We start from the raw sequence: 14,917 nt of genomic DNA on the forward strand, positions 1-14,917 counted from the left end.
AGAAGAAGCATAATTTAAAAACTAAGAAAGAATACAGACCTGTACCAAAGGGCTTGTGATCAGACCATTTACCAAGTTAAAAAAAAAAATTCAGGATTATTGATCTATTCATGTGGGGTTTTGTTTGCCTTTTTAGTTACCTTTTTCTAAATTTTGGATTGTTTGCCTTCTCAGAGGTATTTTCTGGCATGGTGCTGTTGGCGCATCTGTTCAATTTCTCCACAGGAGGGTAGCTGGGAACCAATGGGAACCTGGGGGCCTGGGATGATGGCTGCGCCCGCCTCCTCCAAGCTTCCTGCGACGCGGACGCGCGCGCAAGCTCGGCGGCGACGGCGACGCGCAGGGCCAGGCCCGCACTCCGGGGCTACGGTGGGCGGCGGCCTCGCGCCCCGGAGCCAGCGCGCACCCGGCTTCCTCCTTCCGGCGTGGCTACATCCCTGCACCCCGCGCGCCGCCAGTAGCGGCGCGAAGGCTTGGGGCGGGGCTGGCCTCCAGGACACCCGGGACGCCCACAGGCCCCGCGAGGCCGGAGCGGAGCGCCGGCAGCCGGGGAGGAGCGCGCGGGTACCGGCTGCACGGAGGGTGAGCTGGAAACCTGGGTTGGCGGGTCTCTGTGAGGTGCAGTCCCCCACCCCCATTCCGGGTGGACCGGAGGGTGATGGAATCGGTTTTCCCTGGCCAGCTACCTCGACGTGTGCTGGGGCGACTTAAAGACGTCCCTGGATGGAGAGCTTCCCGGGCAGAGCTTTCATCACTTAATTATGCAACGAGGCGACGTCCTTGTGCGGGATGCAGTGATGAATGGAATCAGTAATACTTGTACCGTCCATCATCTACCTCTGCCACCCTGGGCTGGGGATTTGCATTTGTAAATTGGGGTGGGGGTGGAAAGAGGAGAACATTTTCCGTCTTGGGTCCCGGGAGCGTGCGGGAGGGAAAAGAGGACGGGAGGGAGAAACCTGTGTAGCTTTTCCGAGTGAGCGCACGGTTGAGCGCGACTCCTGTGGCGCCAGGGGAAGGACCCGCTGGAACCGCAGGAGCGCTGCCAGCAGGTCCTGCGTGCTTCACCTCGGACTTTCTCCACCAAGAGGCCTGACAGAAGTTGGAGGTCTAGACATCAATTTCTGCACTTTCTGGCTGGAAACATGAAACAGGTTTTCCAAAGGCTGGTGCTTTTTTCTAAGTCTACTCCAGGCAGGAAAGGGCTGGGCGGTGAATACAAAGTAGCTCAGCCAGGTTCTGGTTAGCTGAGCAGCTGGATTGTCTAAAAAAATTGTCCTGACCAGACAGAGGCTCTGGGCCACAAGGAGTTGGGTCATTGCATTGGTCTGTTCGAATTGACAAGAGTGGGGAATGGCTCGAGACATTGTTAAAATGAGGCAGCTCAGCTTCATTCTGGCTTGCTGATCGCCAGCCAGGACTTCATCTTTTTTAGGTGAGTGGGTTAAAAAGAAGAGACACAAAGAGAAAATGGCTTTCTACCTTGCGACCCCTGGATATTCAGGACATAGGATATCTTGAAGCAGAATTGGGATTTCTGGATGAAAAGAAACATCTTTGCATGTTTGTTCTTGACCCCCAAAGAACAGAATCTTAGGGAAATACCTGAGAAAGTCTCTACTTCCCAGAAACGAAAATAGGGGTTCTTGTAAAACTGAAAGAAATTGTAAATATTCTGGGCCTTTTTCAGCAACAATCGGGTCATTTTTTTAAGCTTGAGGAGATTATACAGCAAAAAAAGCTATGAGAGAGCCTGGGTTATAGCGGGGAGAGAGGGCTATGAGAGACCTTATGGTCTCGAGATCCAGTCTGTTTTTTCCTCACACCATCTAAATTGTTCAAGATGTGTGACATGAGATGCCTTTAATTTTGACATTGAGGATTTTTTTTAGAATAAAGGCATTTTTTTTTTGCTAATTTTGCCAACAACCCTCTTAAATCTGTGATCTCTCTAATCCCTGGAGGTTGACTTTTAACCTGTTATTCACTTATCAAATGTCCTTTGTCTAGAATCTGTCAGGTGCTAAAGCCTGAAGGAACCTGGAAGCCAGGCTGTATCAGGAATATGGATGGTGCTGTCTAAAAATTATTTACCCAGTGTTGAACAAATGAGACAGTGGGATTGGATTGGTTTTTGGTAAAAATATTTCATTAATAATTTTAATTTTTCATACTAAACCACAGGATGACGTTTAAATAGCTAGCTCTCTTGGCACACTTGAAATATATTCTTGTTTATTAAAAAAAAAAATTCAGATGCTACCTGCTTTCTGTGAGGGACCTGTCACACAAAATACAGTTGAATAGTCCAAGTGACTGTTTCCAGTAGAAACTGAGTTATATTAAGAAAATTCACCTAACTTTCAGTGGTGCTTTTGTTACTTTGTTTTAGTTTTTTTTTTGTTTGTTTGTTTTGTTTTGTTTTGAGATGGGGTTTTATGTAGCCCAGCCTGGCTTCAAACTCTGCGTGCAGCTAAGGATGGCCTTGTTTTCTCACTGTTATTTTAAAATCATCCTACACAGGACAAGAGGAGCCCCAGACCTCAAGCAGGGCAAGAACAGCATGGGCATGTGACACCTTCAACCCCAGGCCGCAGATGGTTCGTGATGGAAAATGTGAACCCGTCAGGTATTTAAGATCATTGCTATTCATTATCCATAGGGCTTCCTGTCTCACGTGTATAGAGATTTTAGGGAACTTAAGCATCTGATGATGAATATGTGCATGCATAATTAGAAATGCCTCTTTAAATATACTAAGGGCACACACACACTCTGCAGCTAGCACTGAGTTGGTGCCCGGGTTGGGGAGGGGCATCCCGCACAGCTGTCCTGTGCAGGTGTTCACGATACTCCATCACTCATAGCTTCTGTGTTGACCGTTGTTGGATTTGTCGCTGGACAGAGTTAGGATGTGTTTTCATCCTGCTCAACGAAGGCAACCCAGCCTTCTAAAGCAGGGTCGGAAGGACTGCAGCAGAGAAGACAGAGAAAATTTCTGAACTCGGATCCAGAGAAACGTACGCTATGAATTTGAAGGCTCCGCGATCTGTAGTATAATTCTATAGGACAGGTTCATACACTGGCCTGTGCTTTATTAAGCTGTAATTAATAAATCTGGTGCTACCCTACAATTCAGAAACAAAAAGTATGACAGACAGATGATACCCCTATCATACCAGCCTTGGGCTCTGGTCCTCTTCTCCCCAGTGTCCTTCTAGGGGTGACAGCTCCTTGTTAGTACCAAATTGTGTGACCCTTCCTTCTGGTCTGGAAGTGTGAACACTGTATCTGTGACACCTGAGGTCTGTGTGATACGGTGAGGACCAGAGCTCCCGCCTCAGCCCAGAGGGCCCTCAGCGGCTCTGCTCCTCAGACCCTCCTCTAACCCCTCTTGCTCATGTTGTGCCAGGGACAACAGCCTCCCTGGAGCTTTCAGAATTCCAGACCCTAGACTGTGGCTTATTCAGCTCGTCCTGATTTGCTCCATCCCCCTTTTCACCAGTTTTGGTTTTAATAAAAAAAAATAATCTTTATTATATCAAATTACACATTCAAATATACAATTTCATTTTTTTTCCAGGTATTTTGTTCAACTCATTGTAAATAAGGAGCTGGTTTATAAAGTCTTGGTATGAAACGTAAAAAACGTTCAGGGTTCTTGGCGGGAAGGTGGGTGGAGAGTCTTCTTTTTAGTGTTTATAATTTATGCATGTTTTTATATTTATTTTTCACACACAAGTGTATATATGTGTATAGTGTGTGTGCTAGTATATAGTGTGTGTGTTAGTGTGCGTATATATATACATATAGTGTGTGTGTGTGTGTGAGAGAGAGAGAGAGAGAGAGAGAGAGAGAGAGAGAGAGAAAATACAGCACATGGAGGTAAATCAGTTCTTTCCTTTCACCATGTGGAAGTCACACAAATGCTTAAGCAGGGAGGTTACATTGAGCAGGACCTACAGTGTATGGCAAGCCAGCCCCTACTAAGTGAAAAGCTCTGACATCGTGTGCCGAAAGTCCTCAGAATCCTACCAGCTTGTGGAAAGGAGCCAGTCAATTGGGTGATAGAAATATATTCAAGTTTGGAGGTAGGCACTGGTATTTGTGGGCAAACAATATTCTGCTGAAAAGTAACTTAATGTCTTTTAAACTGAAAAGCAAAAAAAAAAAAAAAAAGAAAAAGAAAAAAATTCTGGGTCATCCATATACATCCTTAAAATATACATCCTATTTAACTGCAGAAATTTCCCCTCAATCTTTGAGGATATACATTCAGGACTAGTGAACTGTGGCAGAAAGAAAAAGACAAATCAACCGTTAGCATTCTGAAAACAAGAGTCTCATCTCAGCTGAAGAGATGAACTGTCGCCTCCCACCTTGTAGGACTAACAGGGAGCCCAGAATCTGGCCTTTCTATGTCATGCTGCCTGAACAGCCCCGCAGTGAGAATGACGATGCTTCGTTCTAGTCTCTCCAGGGCGTGCTCGCTCCCCTCCCCGCATTTATGTGTCTGTCCCTTTGACCTACTCTTGAATGATACAGCCAGCGTGTTTGCTGTAAGGCACCTAGCTGCTCCCAGTCCCCGGCTGTGGCCCATAGCCACTTAGCAGTTGGGGATACTGGAAAGACATCGCCATGCTACTGGAAGGCAAGTGGTCATTTCCAGTGTTGAGCTTCTGCCAAACCCACCTTCTATCCTGGAGGCCCCAGCCTCCCTGCTCTTATCTTGCTCTGTTGCTAAGCACAGATCTTTCACCTAGCAAGTCAGTCTCTCTATTAGCATTCAGGAATGGAGCAGGTTACATTACTACATTATGTGAGTCGCTGTGTTCTCAGGGGCTCAGATCAGCACTTGGCGACTATTACTGAGTGACTGAATGGCTAAAGCCTGTTTAAACATACTTGATTGGGCTTGCGTGCCATGGGACTTTTCCCGGAGCCTTTTCCTAAACTAGTGTGAGCATATTAAAAGCAGAGTGAAGGCTGGGATTAGATTTGATCACAGAGCAGGATAGGCTTCGCGCTTCAACAGGGGAAAAGCACAGACAGCTGAGAAAAGTGAATCTATAGGCGTCCCTCTTTTCAAATGCAGGAGAGGGGAGGGTTGCCTCAAAGACAGTACCTGCACTGTGACCACATTAGTAACTGCAGATGTTCATATGCACGCTGCCTCTCTTTAGAGAAAGAGAAGAGAGACTTGGACTTCTTGTGGGTTCTGCTGTATTTTTTCCCCCTCCCTTGCTTCTCCATCTAGTCTCCAGTTCTGCCTGTGGGTTTTCAGAGCCCACCCTCTGACTTGGAATCAGATGTTGGCATCTTGACATGTGTAAGTACCACTTAGTGACTGGAAAGAGGAAAGCGCTGAAGACGGATACGCCAGCTCCTGGGGGCTGAGGCTCTGTGTGCAGGAGCATACTGTGACCGGAGAGGTGTGGGTACACTCAGCTCTGCTCCCACCATTAGCTGGAAGTGGCATAGTGGGGTTGCATTGGCTCCTTGAACAATGGGGAGTTAATTACGGAGAATGTCAGGCTTTTTAAAGGCTATTTATCACCTGGTTACCGGAAAGCAGTGGCCTTTCATGGAACCCTGGAGGAAGGACTGCATGCCAGCTTCCAGCCCCCTTGCCGATGGACATTGTGAGCCTGGACCTTAACACCCTGGCATGGTGGCAAGCCTCAGGGAGAAGATTTATATTTAGGGGCACAGTGCAGAGGCTCAGAGAAGTGAGACTCTGGGGTGCTTTTTTGTTTAGAAAATAGGGCACATTGTCATAGGGTTTCTTTTCCCGTGGGTAGCAAATCTTAACTCCACAGAGTCGAGTTCTCTATAGATGGGAGAGCCAGAGAAGAGTGGAACAGAGACGCTGATGGAAGATGGTCTTAGATTCTAATTAAACGTTTCTCAGCTGTCTATTGAGAGCTGAGTAATTCAGAGTATCATTGGACTGCCATGGTTCCATAAGATTTTGCAGCCAGTCCTCTTTAAATGTAAGGAGAGTGCCTATTACTTTGGAATGTGCCAAGAATCTGCATTTTAACTAGATCCTGGGGAGGGGGGAAGTGGGGACAGGGCTGTTGGGGACACTGAAGTTTGAGGAGGCTGAGTGGGGTGGAGAGTGACTGGACCAGCAGTTTCCTGTCCTAGGTGCTTATGAGAGTGTTGTACAGAGCTTGGAAACCTGCTTTGGTGTCACCTCCATAGACTTGCCCATACCCAGGGCATCACTGTTTCTCGAGATCTCTGTAGTGATTCTAACGTGCAGCCAAGACCGACAACCACTGGCCTCAACATGAAGCCAGACTCGTTAGATAGATGCTGCTGTAATCACCAAGGGAGTCACATGTTGGTTAGCTAGACAAGCCTCTCTCCAGGACTCATCAAAGCCCTCCATTACTGTATACTGTTGGTCTTACTAGCTCCCTTACTGGTGCATGGGGGAGGGGCATGCATGTGTGCACATACATATTGAGGCCAGAGGTGAACCTTAGATGTCATTTCTCAGGCACTGTGTGTGTGTGTGTGTGTGTGTGCCTGTGTGTCTGTATATGCACCATGGGTATTGGGTGACTGAGGTAACCAGGAGAGGGTTAAGATGCCCCCTGGAACTTGAGTGTAGCTCAGCTATAGGCAATTGTAAGCCCCTGGATGTGTATGCCTACTGGGAACCGAACCTGACTCTTCTACAAGAGCATCAACTACTGTGCCATCTCTCCAACTCCTACCTTGTTTTCCTGAGACAGGGTCTTGTGTTAACCTGGAGCCCACTGACTAGGTTAGGATGTCTAACCAGTGTGCTCAGGAACCCTGCTGTCCCCGTCTCCTCAGCTCAGTATGCAACTTGGAAGCCAAGGTCTGGTTTATGCTTTAACTGTGTTCCCTTGGTTTACACCTTTTGCCCTTGTGCCTCTGTTAACCGCTATATTTTCTCACTGTACGCCCTGAGCAGGGAAGCTAAATGCTTAAATATTGTGTGTCTCCCCCTCCCTGTGTGGTGTGCCTGTCTGGTGAGCACCACAGGCCATGCAGTCTTCTTTGCAAGCCTGATTTAACTGCCCCCACCCCTGCCCCAGACTATCCTGTCATAGGGAAAAAGACTATCCTGTCATCGGGAAAAAGTACCAGCTTCAAATGTCAGATATGATTAAAAGACAACAGTCCAGACAAGTGGAGGGAGGTGCTCCAGCCGTGCCTATAACCTGGTTTCCTTTAAAGAAAGCCCACATTCAACAAAGCCACAGTGGAGTGTTTGGAAAGGGTGTTTGCTGTATTATTCTCTGCAGTTCATGCTTAATTATTTATTTTTCAAAGCACACAAGAATTAACCAAGGAAGGAAAATATGTATTTGCTCAGTGTTCCAGTGCCCATTGGCACACTGGCCAGCTCATCAGTTTTTCCTGGCTAGAAAAGTCCTTACCTCCTTTCCCCAAACTGCACATGGTAAAGAAACTATGGCTAACAGTAGTGAAGCAGAAAATAATTAAACAGCAGCTAAAAGCATCAGGGTACATGCGTGTTGGTGGCATTCTTTGACATTTTATTCATTTTATTGTGAGAAGGCTATGTGCAGTAGAAGAATCACATTTGAAGTATAAATATGTCTAAAGTAAAAGTGACCATCTCTCCATCTTCTCGGGGTACTACTCAGTGCACTATGGGTGTGCACATGAACATTGTCACATTCTCAAGTACATTGTGTGTGCATATTATTTTTATTAACAAATAGGATCAGACACCCGTCCTGTAACTCCCTTTTCTGCGTAGTGACGATATATGTTGGCACTGGGTCTATCCAATAGACTTGTCTTTTAGTATAGTGTTTTAAGTTTAAGGTTCTTGGACTCCAGCACGATTCATTAACTCTTTCACCAGCATTTTTAAAGATTGACTTTCTTTTGATTTACGTAGATGTCTGGGTCCCCATGGGTATGAGTATATGAGTGCAGGTGTTCGTAGAGGCCGGAAGAGGACTTCGGTAGGATCTCCAGGAGCTGGGGTTGTACAGGCAGTTGGGAGCTGCCAGACTTGGGTGTTGGGAGCCAAACTCAGGTCTTTGGAAGAACAGCCAAAGCTCTTGACCACTGAGCCATCTCTTCAACACAGCAGCGCATTTTAAGTTAGGTGGTAAATCAAGAACGTGCTCATAGGCTGACTTAGAAACTACGATCTGAGTTCAGTAGCACTGGTGTTCTAAGAGCTCTTGACGTTTCCTGACATCAGATATTGGCTAATAAATTGATATTGTCTCTCATGTAGAGGCTGGACCCCATTGAGTCTTCAAGGTGGCACCCTGCTTTAGAAAGATGGGAGAATAGGCAAGCTGCATCCTAGGGTCTGTGTTCATGAGGTGCTGCTCTAGACCTTGGTGCGTTAATCAGTTGTCATATGCTCACGCACCTGGAGGGGCAGCAGGCAGTGCCTAGCAAGAGCCCAGGGCAGCCAATGAGAGAAACCAATGTTGCGACACCAATAGGGCAGTGATGAGGGAAGCTGGCCCTTCCTCTCCTCGTGGTATAGGGAGCAGCTTGAACACCAGTGGTAAAGAGTCCATAGCAGGACGTGGGGTCATGGGTTAGTGCCGTCTAGCCTGGGCTTGTCTTGAGACACCAGCAAAGACTTGGCACTCCTGTTCTTTTTCAGAGGACCAGTTTGAACAGAGGCTTGAGTTTCTGCACATGAACTTTTTAAGTCCTCGTGCCCCACAGGAGACCCTTGTATATTAAGAAGCTCAGGAAATGAACTGGAAAGTGGTAGGAAGGAGGTAGGAGTTTTGTAATTACTTCTCTCCCTCCCCAACACCTGCACAGTAGCTGGACTGGGAAAGAAAGGGACCGTCTAAATATCAGCTCGAGGACATTTTACACACATCATTGCCTTGAAAATTATTAAACTTTTAGAAACTAAAGAGCACACTGAATGTTACTAGAAGCTGTGTGGCTATTGCAATACCCGGGCAGACTCTTCTGTGGGAATCTCAACACCTTGGCACATGCGCAGGTGGTAGTTTTATCCATAGAAACGAGAAATCTGGGGACCAGACAGCTATTCACAGCGAACCTGCAGCCACCAGCTGGAGGGCAAGGAGGATAGATATGCCCTGGTACCAGCCCAGCCAAGAACGCCTGGTTTAAGGCAGCCGCAGAGCAAGCATGACTGGACTTTCCAACCTGACTTCTCCCAGCAACACCAAGCTTCCTGCAGTGTCTGTGAAGCTCCCTGTTTCAGAGAAATCTTTATCTATCCCTTCCAGCTTCCTGTAGAGGTGGGTGGGTCCTGTGGCTACACCAAATCAGATCCCCTCAGAAGACCATTTCCCGCTGAGAATTATATTTATTAATATAAAACCCCTGAGATCCTGAAGCCAGGCACAGGGGTGCTCAGGGACCAGAATGCCCAGGCAATCTATGGGAAATGAACAGAGCGGGTACCAGAGTGGGCAGTACCCGGGGGTCGCCTATCACCTGCTGTGCAGAGTGAGCCAGTCTCTGTGTGTGGGGTGGGCAGTTCAGTTCTTATCTGTGTGTCCTCACTCACAGTACATAGCTCAGGAGAGAGTGGGCCGTTCGGCACAAGGGCCTCTTTGTTCCACACTGGACCCAGCTCCCGGAGACTCAGTCTGGCCTCTTTACTCCTCTGCTACTCCTTCAGCTTCTCTGCTGCAGGCTTTCTCAGCAGGACACCCCCTTTCAACCCTTGGCCACACCTCCTCCAAGTGTCATCGTCCTGAGGACAAGTTGAATGAACTCGGGACTCAAGGATCTAGCACAGCCTAGCCCTCGCCTATCTGTAGGAGGGAAAAGCAGGAAATCATCCGAGATGGCATCTCTACCCTCCTTCCCCGACTTCATGGGACACAGTACACTGCTATATTCATTTCCGGCCACCACAGTAGGACACAGGAATCTGCAAAGGGTGACAAGGGGTTGGCTAACCTGGTTTACCTAGGGCCTATAGTAGGAAGTGGGTGCTTGACCTGAACCAGTAGGTCATTCTTCAGTGACAGACAGGGTAGTAAGTAGGAGGACTAGGGGATAAGAAAGATAAAGACAGCGGGGGTCAAAGGTTCCTGTAAAGGCTGTGTCTTATGCCAAGCAAGCTTATTAAGAAGTACACTATTTTAGGGAGAAAAATGGAACAGAGTCAGCAAAAAGCCATCATGGGACAAAGCCAGCAGGAAGTTAATCAGTGTTGCACAAGGGGAACACAGGGTACCTCAAAGATGTCAGAGGGGAGGATGCAGCAATCTGAGGTCTGATAACCAGTAGCCCCTTAGGGTGGAAAAAGGTTCTCAAAATCCAGAGCCACAGCTCCCCCGAGGCCCTGGCGCCAGGCCATTTCTGGCTCTGCCAAGCATGTTCCTGGTTTAGAGAAGGAACTACTTTCTGTCTCCATACGTCTGGGCCTCAGGGAAAGCCTTGGGGTGATCTAGCCTACAGTATGTACTAGTTCTTTGTTGGCATAGCCTCATCTTGTGTAGGCCCTGGGAGGATGAAAGCCTCATGTCTGAGGTGGACTGTGGAGGTTGAGGCCTAAAGCAGGTGGCCTGAGAGGCAGCCTGAAGTCAGACACAGACTGGGATTAGAAATCCTCATTGCTCTGAGCCGCCCCATTGAGAAAGGAAGAGAGAGTGAAACTTTTGGGAGACTTTGGGTGGCCTACCTCAGGTAGTTGAGGGATTTGACATGTCTTCTAACAGGTAAACTGCAACCATTCAGTGAAATCTAAGTTTCAGAAGCGGCAAATGGTTTTTCACTCCAGGTGTGTCCATGTAACATTTAAGACATATCTAAAATATATGTGTTGTTTCCTAGAAACTTACCAAGGTATATCACATTTCTACATATTTACCCTGGCAACCTTCCCTGGGAACATACAGGAAACACTAGACCCAATATGTAAGCGCAGAAAAAAATAATAGAGATTTTGTTTGTTTGAGTAGATTCTGTAAATGTATTTATGTGAAATTGAAACTAAACCGAGGTCCTATATATTTATATAATTTTGCAACCATACTTGGAGATCCCAGTGAAAATACACTGGACCGCACATGTGGGTCCCCAAGAGTACTACTACAAGACACCCTGGGAAGGTACATGCAGCGTGGGAGGTGGCAAGCTCCCTGGCAAACCATATGCAGGCAGGGATGTCAGAGATTCACTCACTGGGTGCTGTGGAAGGAATTGGGTCTCAGATGCCCGGTTTCCGTGATGCTCCAGAATACAGCATTTGGGGAATAAGGAGGGTTATTATTTTCTGGGTCTTGGCTGAGCTGTGACCAGGCAGGGCTAGGAAGCAACTTCTGAAATCACTCACTGTTAGCAGCAGCAGACTGGAGACCATTTCTCTTGTCTATATTGATGGCTGACCTCAGTCAGCTGGTGCAAAGCAGCCCAGTTTGATCTCTTTGCATGGTCTAATCCTGCTTCAGGAAGTGCCACTTGACTGGAACATACTTGTTTGTCCCTCCTGCTGAGGATTGACGGTGGTTTCCTGGTTCCCTGTGCATCCTTGCGACAGGGCGACTTCTGTGATAGGCTGAGGACCGAGAGATGTGCCCTACATCACTCTCAGTGATAACATGCAGAGCACCGTCCCCCCCAAGTTCTACACAGGTCCTTGAAGGCAAATGACCTGAGGTTATGGAAGGACAGATTTATGGAAGGACAGATGATTGGTTTTTTTATTTTTTTTCTTATAGTCTCACGCTGTGGATATACCTTGTCCACCAGTCAGCGTTTGTAAACACAGCATCTTGTGATGGCCTCAGCATGGTGTCTGCACTCCAGGAATTGCCCAACAAAGATCTAGTCCAGTCTTTGGCAGTCCTCCTGCTGGTCCTCTCCTCCTTTCGGGCCCTCCTAGGAGCTTCTTGTGACCTGGGAGACAGGAATTGGGAGGCAGATCTGCAGTAGCACAGTCTCCTGGATTCCAGAACGATAGTTGCTCATTGTCATTCCCCTCCACTGGGTGTTGGAAGTTGACTTAATTATAAGATGGGCCCTTCAGAAATATTCATTAAATATGAAATGTTAAATTAAATGTCAAGTCAGAGTACTCACTCTAGCAAAGAAGAAGTGTTCTTAATGATTTGGGTTCTGTTAATTGAAATCACCAGTGTGACTTTTTTTTTTTCTTCAAGTGACAAAGGCATCTCACTTGTGTCTTCCAGGAAGGGTCATTGAATGGCTCCCGTTTGACAACATGCACCACCAGTGGCTGCTGCTGGCTGCATGCTTTTGGGTGATTTTCATGTTCATGGTGGCCAGCAAGTTCATCACGTTGACTTTTAAAGACCCGGATGGTAGGTATGCTTCATGGCAGAATGGGTTTATGGAAAGTGGAGTTCTGCAGCACTGTGCTCAGTCACCAAGCTTAAAGGACCTCTGTCCTGACCAAAGGTTACAAGTGGACTTCCAACATCTTCATATAACAGAAACCAGAGAGAGGAGGGGCAGGGAGATGGCCATGCTGAGGCCCTCCTGAAGAGGTTCTTTCTGGGTGACTGAGTCCCTGTATCACCTTTGGGATAGAGATGCTTCCTTCCTGCCGCACCTCTGAGCTCCTGGCAGCAAGGACTGTCACAGGCCCTGCCTCACATCCTGAGAAACCCGGCTGTGTTTGCTCAGAGTGGCAGCTGTTCCACACTGGTGACACGCGGTCGCTGGTTGTCCTCAGCATCCTGGCAGGAGGGTCATTTAAATGTGTGTGGTGAGGCTGTTGTAGGATCTCACTGCCCTTTACTAGTTGGAGGAAGATGACACAGGGCTAGGTTTGCTCTCAGGCAAGCTGCTTCGTGTTCTTGTCATTCGTTAACTTCGGCGTCTGCTTACAACACGGATGCGCTCCCTGCTCTGACGGTACCAGCTGAGGGTCTGGTTAGTGAAAGGTGGGCTGCCATGTGCAAGGAGTTGTGAGATGTTGCACTTCGGTTCTGTGCCACTTCCTCTGGGCCAAGTGGAGGAGCCAAGGAGAGGAGGGACATGGTTCATGTGGGGACAGCTCATTAGTGCTGTAGATTGGCCAGAGAAGCCGTTCCCGGGAGCTGAGCACAGTTGTGTGCCGCCTTCTGCAGCACACAGCTCATTAGAGGTACGTCTCTACCAGCAGAGTTCAACTCTTCCATCTAATGGCTGTGCTGACCTGAACTAACCTGTATCATTGTGTCAAACAGTAGTTTGACCACTTGGCTATAGGCTCCTTTTATATCACCAAGAACCCTGGTTATGGGCCTAGCTATTTTAAGGGCATCTAACATCCCACAGTTCTCTATCCTCTCTGTCCCACTTTACCAGCAGAGAGACAAAACTGGAAGCAGATATGGGGGATATGGAAGAAGAAGGAAACCCCAAAGTTAGCCCATATGGTTTACACTCAGGGATAATTACAGGCCCTTAACACCGGGCACCACCTGCCTGTCTTCTTCCTGAAATCCCTGGGAGAAAGTTGGCGAGGTTTGCACAACCCGGGGCAGGGGTGTTACGCTTGCTGTATTGGATCCCGGACCATCACATGGTGCTTGGGAGCTGGGGCTCAATCAGAAGAGTGAGCTTCAAGTCTTAGAGCAAGGAGGGAGTCTGAGCAGGATCTCAGTGTCACGGTTTGGAGATTTTAGCGATGACAGCAGCCAGTGTGGTGATCTCTCATGAAGGCAGAGAATTGTTTTCATCCTGGAGGCATTTCACAGTCAGCTGCCATGTTCTGTGACCTTCTCTGATGGCACAGATAAAAGTCAGATTTCTGAGATGGGAACCAGCCCCAAATGTGGAACAGCTAAAACACCAAGAAGAACATGTGATTTCTGATCCCTAGATATTGTCTCTCAGTAAGGAAGGCACAGGCACGGCAGGGAGACTCACACGATTCAATTGTCTGTGGTTTAGTTTGCTTTAAAAGCCAGGACGGTGTATACTGTATCTCAGTGAGACATCTGTCAGACATAGTTAAATGACACACACCTTCCATTCTCGCCACTCTGGAAGCCCGTGCTGGGGATTCACCTGTGAGTTAGAGACCAGGTAGAGCACACGTGAGGCCCTACCTCAAAAGAAAAAAAAAAGCAAAAAAATAAATAAAACAAAGCAAAGCAAAAATAAGAATTAAAAAACACACTCTTGCATTTTAATGTTCTCTGACAGGAGCTTTTAAAGAACTCCTTCCCAGTGGGCTCTGGTAAAGGCAGTTTCACCGTCCTGGGAGGTAGCAGGGCTTGTGCTCACTGCTCTCAGAAGGGCAGAGACCTGAACTGCAAAAATTTAAGAGACACTGAAAGTAAAAAGCCAAGAAGGAAACTTATGAGCCTTCCTTAGTAGAGGTCAAAGGACAACTTGTGGGGGTGGTTCTTCTTTTCCATCGTATGAGTCCCAGGGATTGAGCTCAGGTCATCAAGCCTGACAGCTGGCACCGTTCGTTACCCACCAAGCCACCTGTGGTGGTTTGAAAGGAACCGGCCCCCCAAAGGAGGTGGCACTTCTGGGAGGTGTGGCTTTGTTGGAGTCGGTAGGCCTTGTTGGAGGAAGCATGTCACTGTGGAGGCAGGTGTTGAAGTCTCAGTTTCACAGTCGACTTCCTGCTGCCTGCAAGATGTAGGCCTCTCAGCTACGCCAGCACCGTGTCTGCCTGCCGTGTCCCACCATGATGATAATGGACTAAACCTCTGAACAGTAATGTTGTTGTTTTAGGCCTTTGCTCTTTGAGGAGCCCACCACCCAGATCCCAAATAAACCACACCAGAATCTTATTCTTCCTTATAAATGCCCAGCCTTAGCTTGGCTTGTTTCTAGCCAGCTTTTCTTAACATAAATCATCCCATCTATCTCATGCCCATGGGCTTTTTCCTTTCTCTATTTCTGTACACCTTTCCTTACTTCTTACTCAGGTCTATGGCTTGCTCTGTAGCTGGGTGGCTGGACTCCT

The 14,917-nt window shown here is 47.7% G+C and overlaps 1 protein-coding gene across 2 annotated transcripts in view; it reads left to right on the forward strand.

The window, feature by feature from the left end:
• Positions 1–218: 218 nt before the first annotated feature.
• The window catches only part of Chst10 (carbohydrate sulfotransferase 10), a 32,915-nt gene continuing 18,216 nt past the window's right edge, over positions 219–14,917 (forward strand). The window contains exons 1-3 of one of the 2 annotated variants that reach the window (XM_050134802.1): positions 219–582; positions 2,524–2,629; positions 12,174–12,305. In XM_050134802.1, coding sequence (XP_049990759.1) covers positions 244–582; positions 2,524–2,629; positions 12,174–12,305 — 577 coding nt within the window. In that variant the 5' untranslated portion in view covers positions 219–243. Of the gene's footprint in view, positions 583–2,523; positions 2,630–3,583; positions 3,673–12,173; positions 12,306–14,917 lie in introns of those variants that run through there. The other variant, XM_050134803.1, reaches the window with a different exon arrangement.

This window comes from Alexandromys fortis, unplaced genomic scaffold (genome assembly GCF_014885135.2).
Source record: "Alexandromys fortis isolate MF-2015 unplaced genomic scaffold, M_Fortis_MF-2015_v1.1 scaffold_20, whole genome shotgun sequence".
NCBI lineage: Eukaryota > Metazoa > Chordata > Mammalia > Rodentia > Cricetidae > Alexandromys > Alexandromys fortis.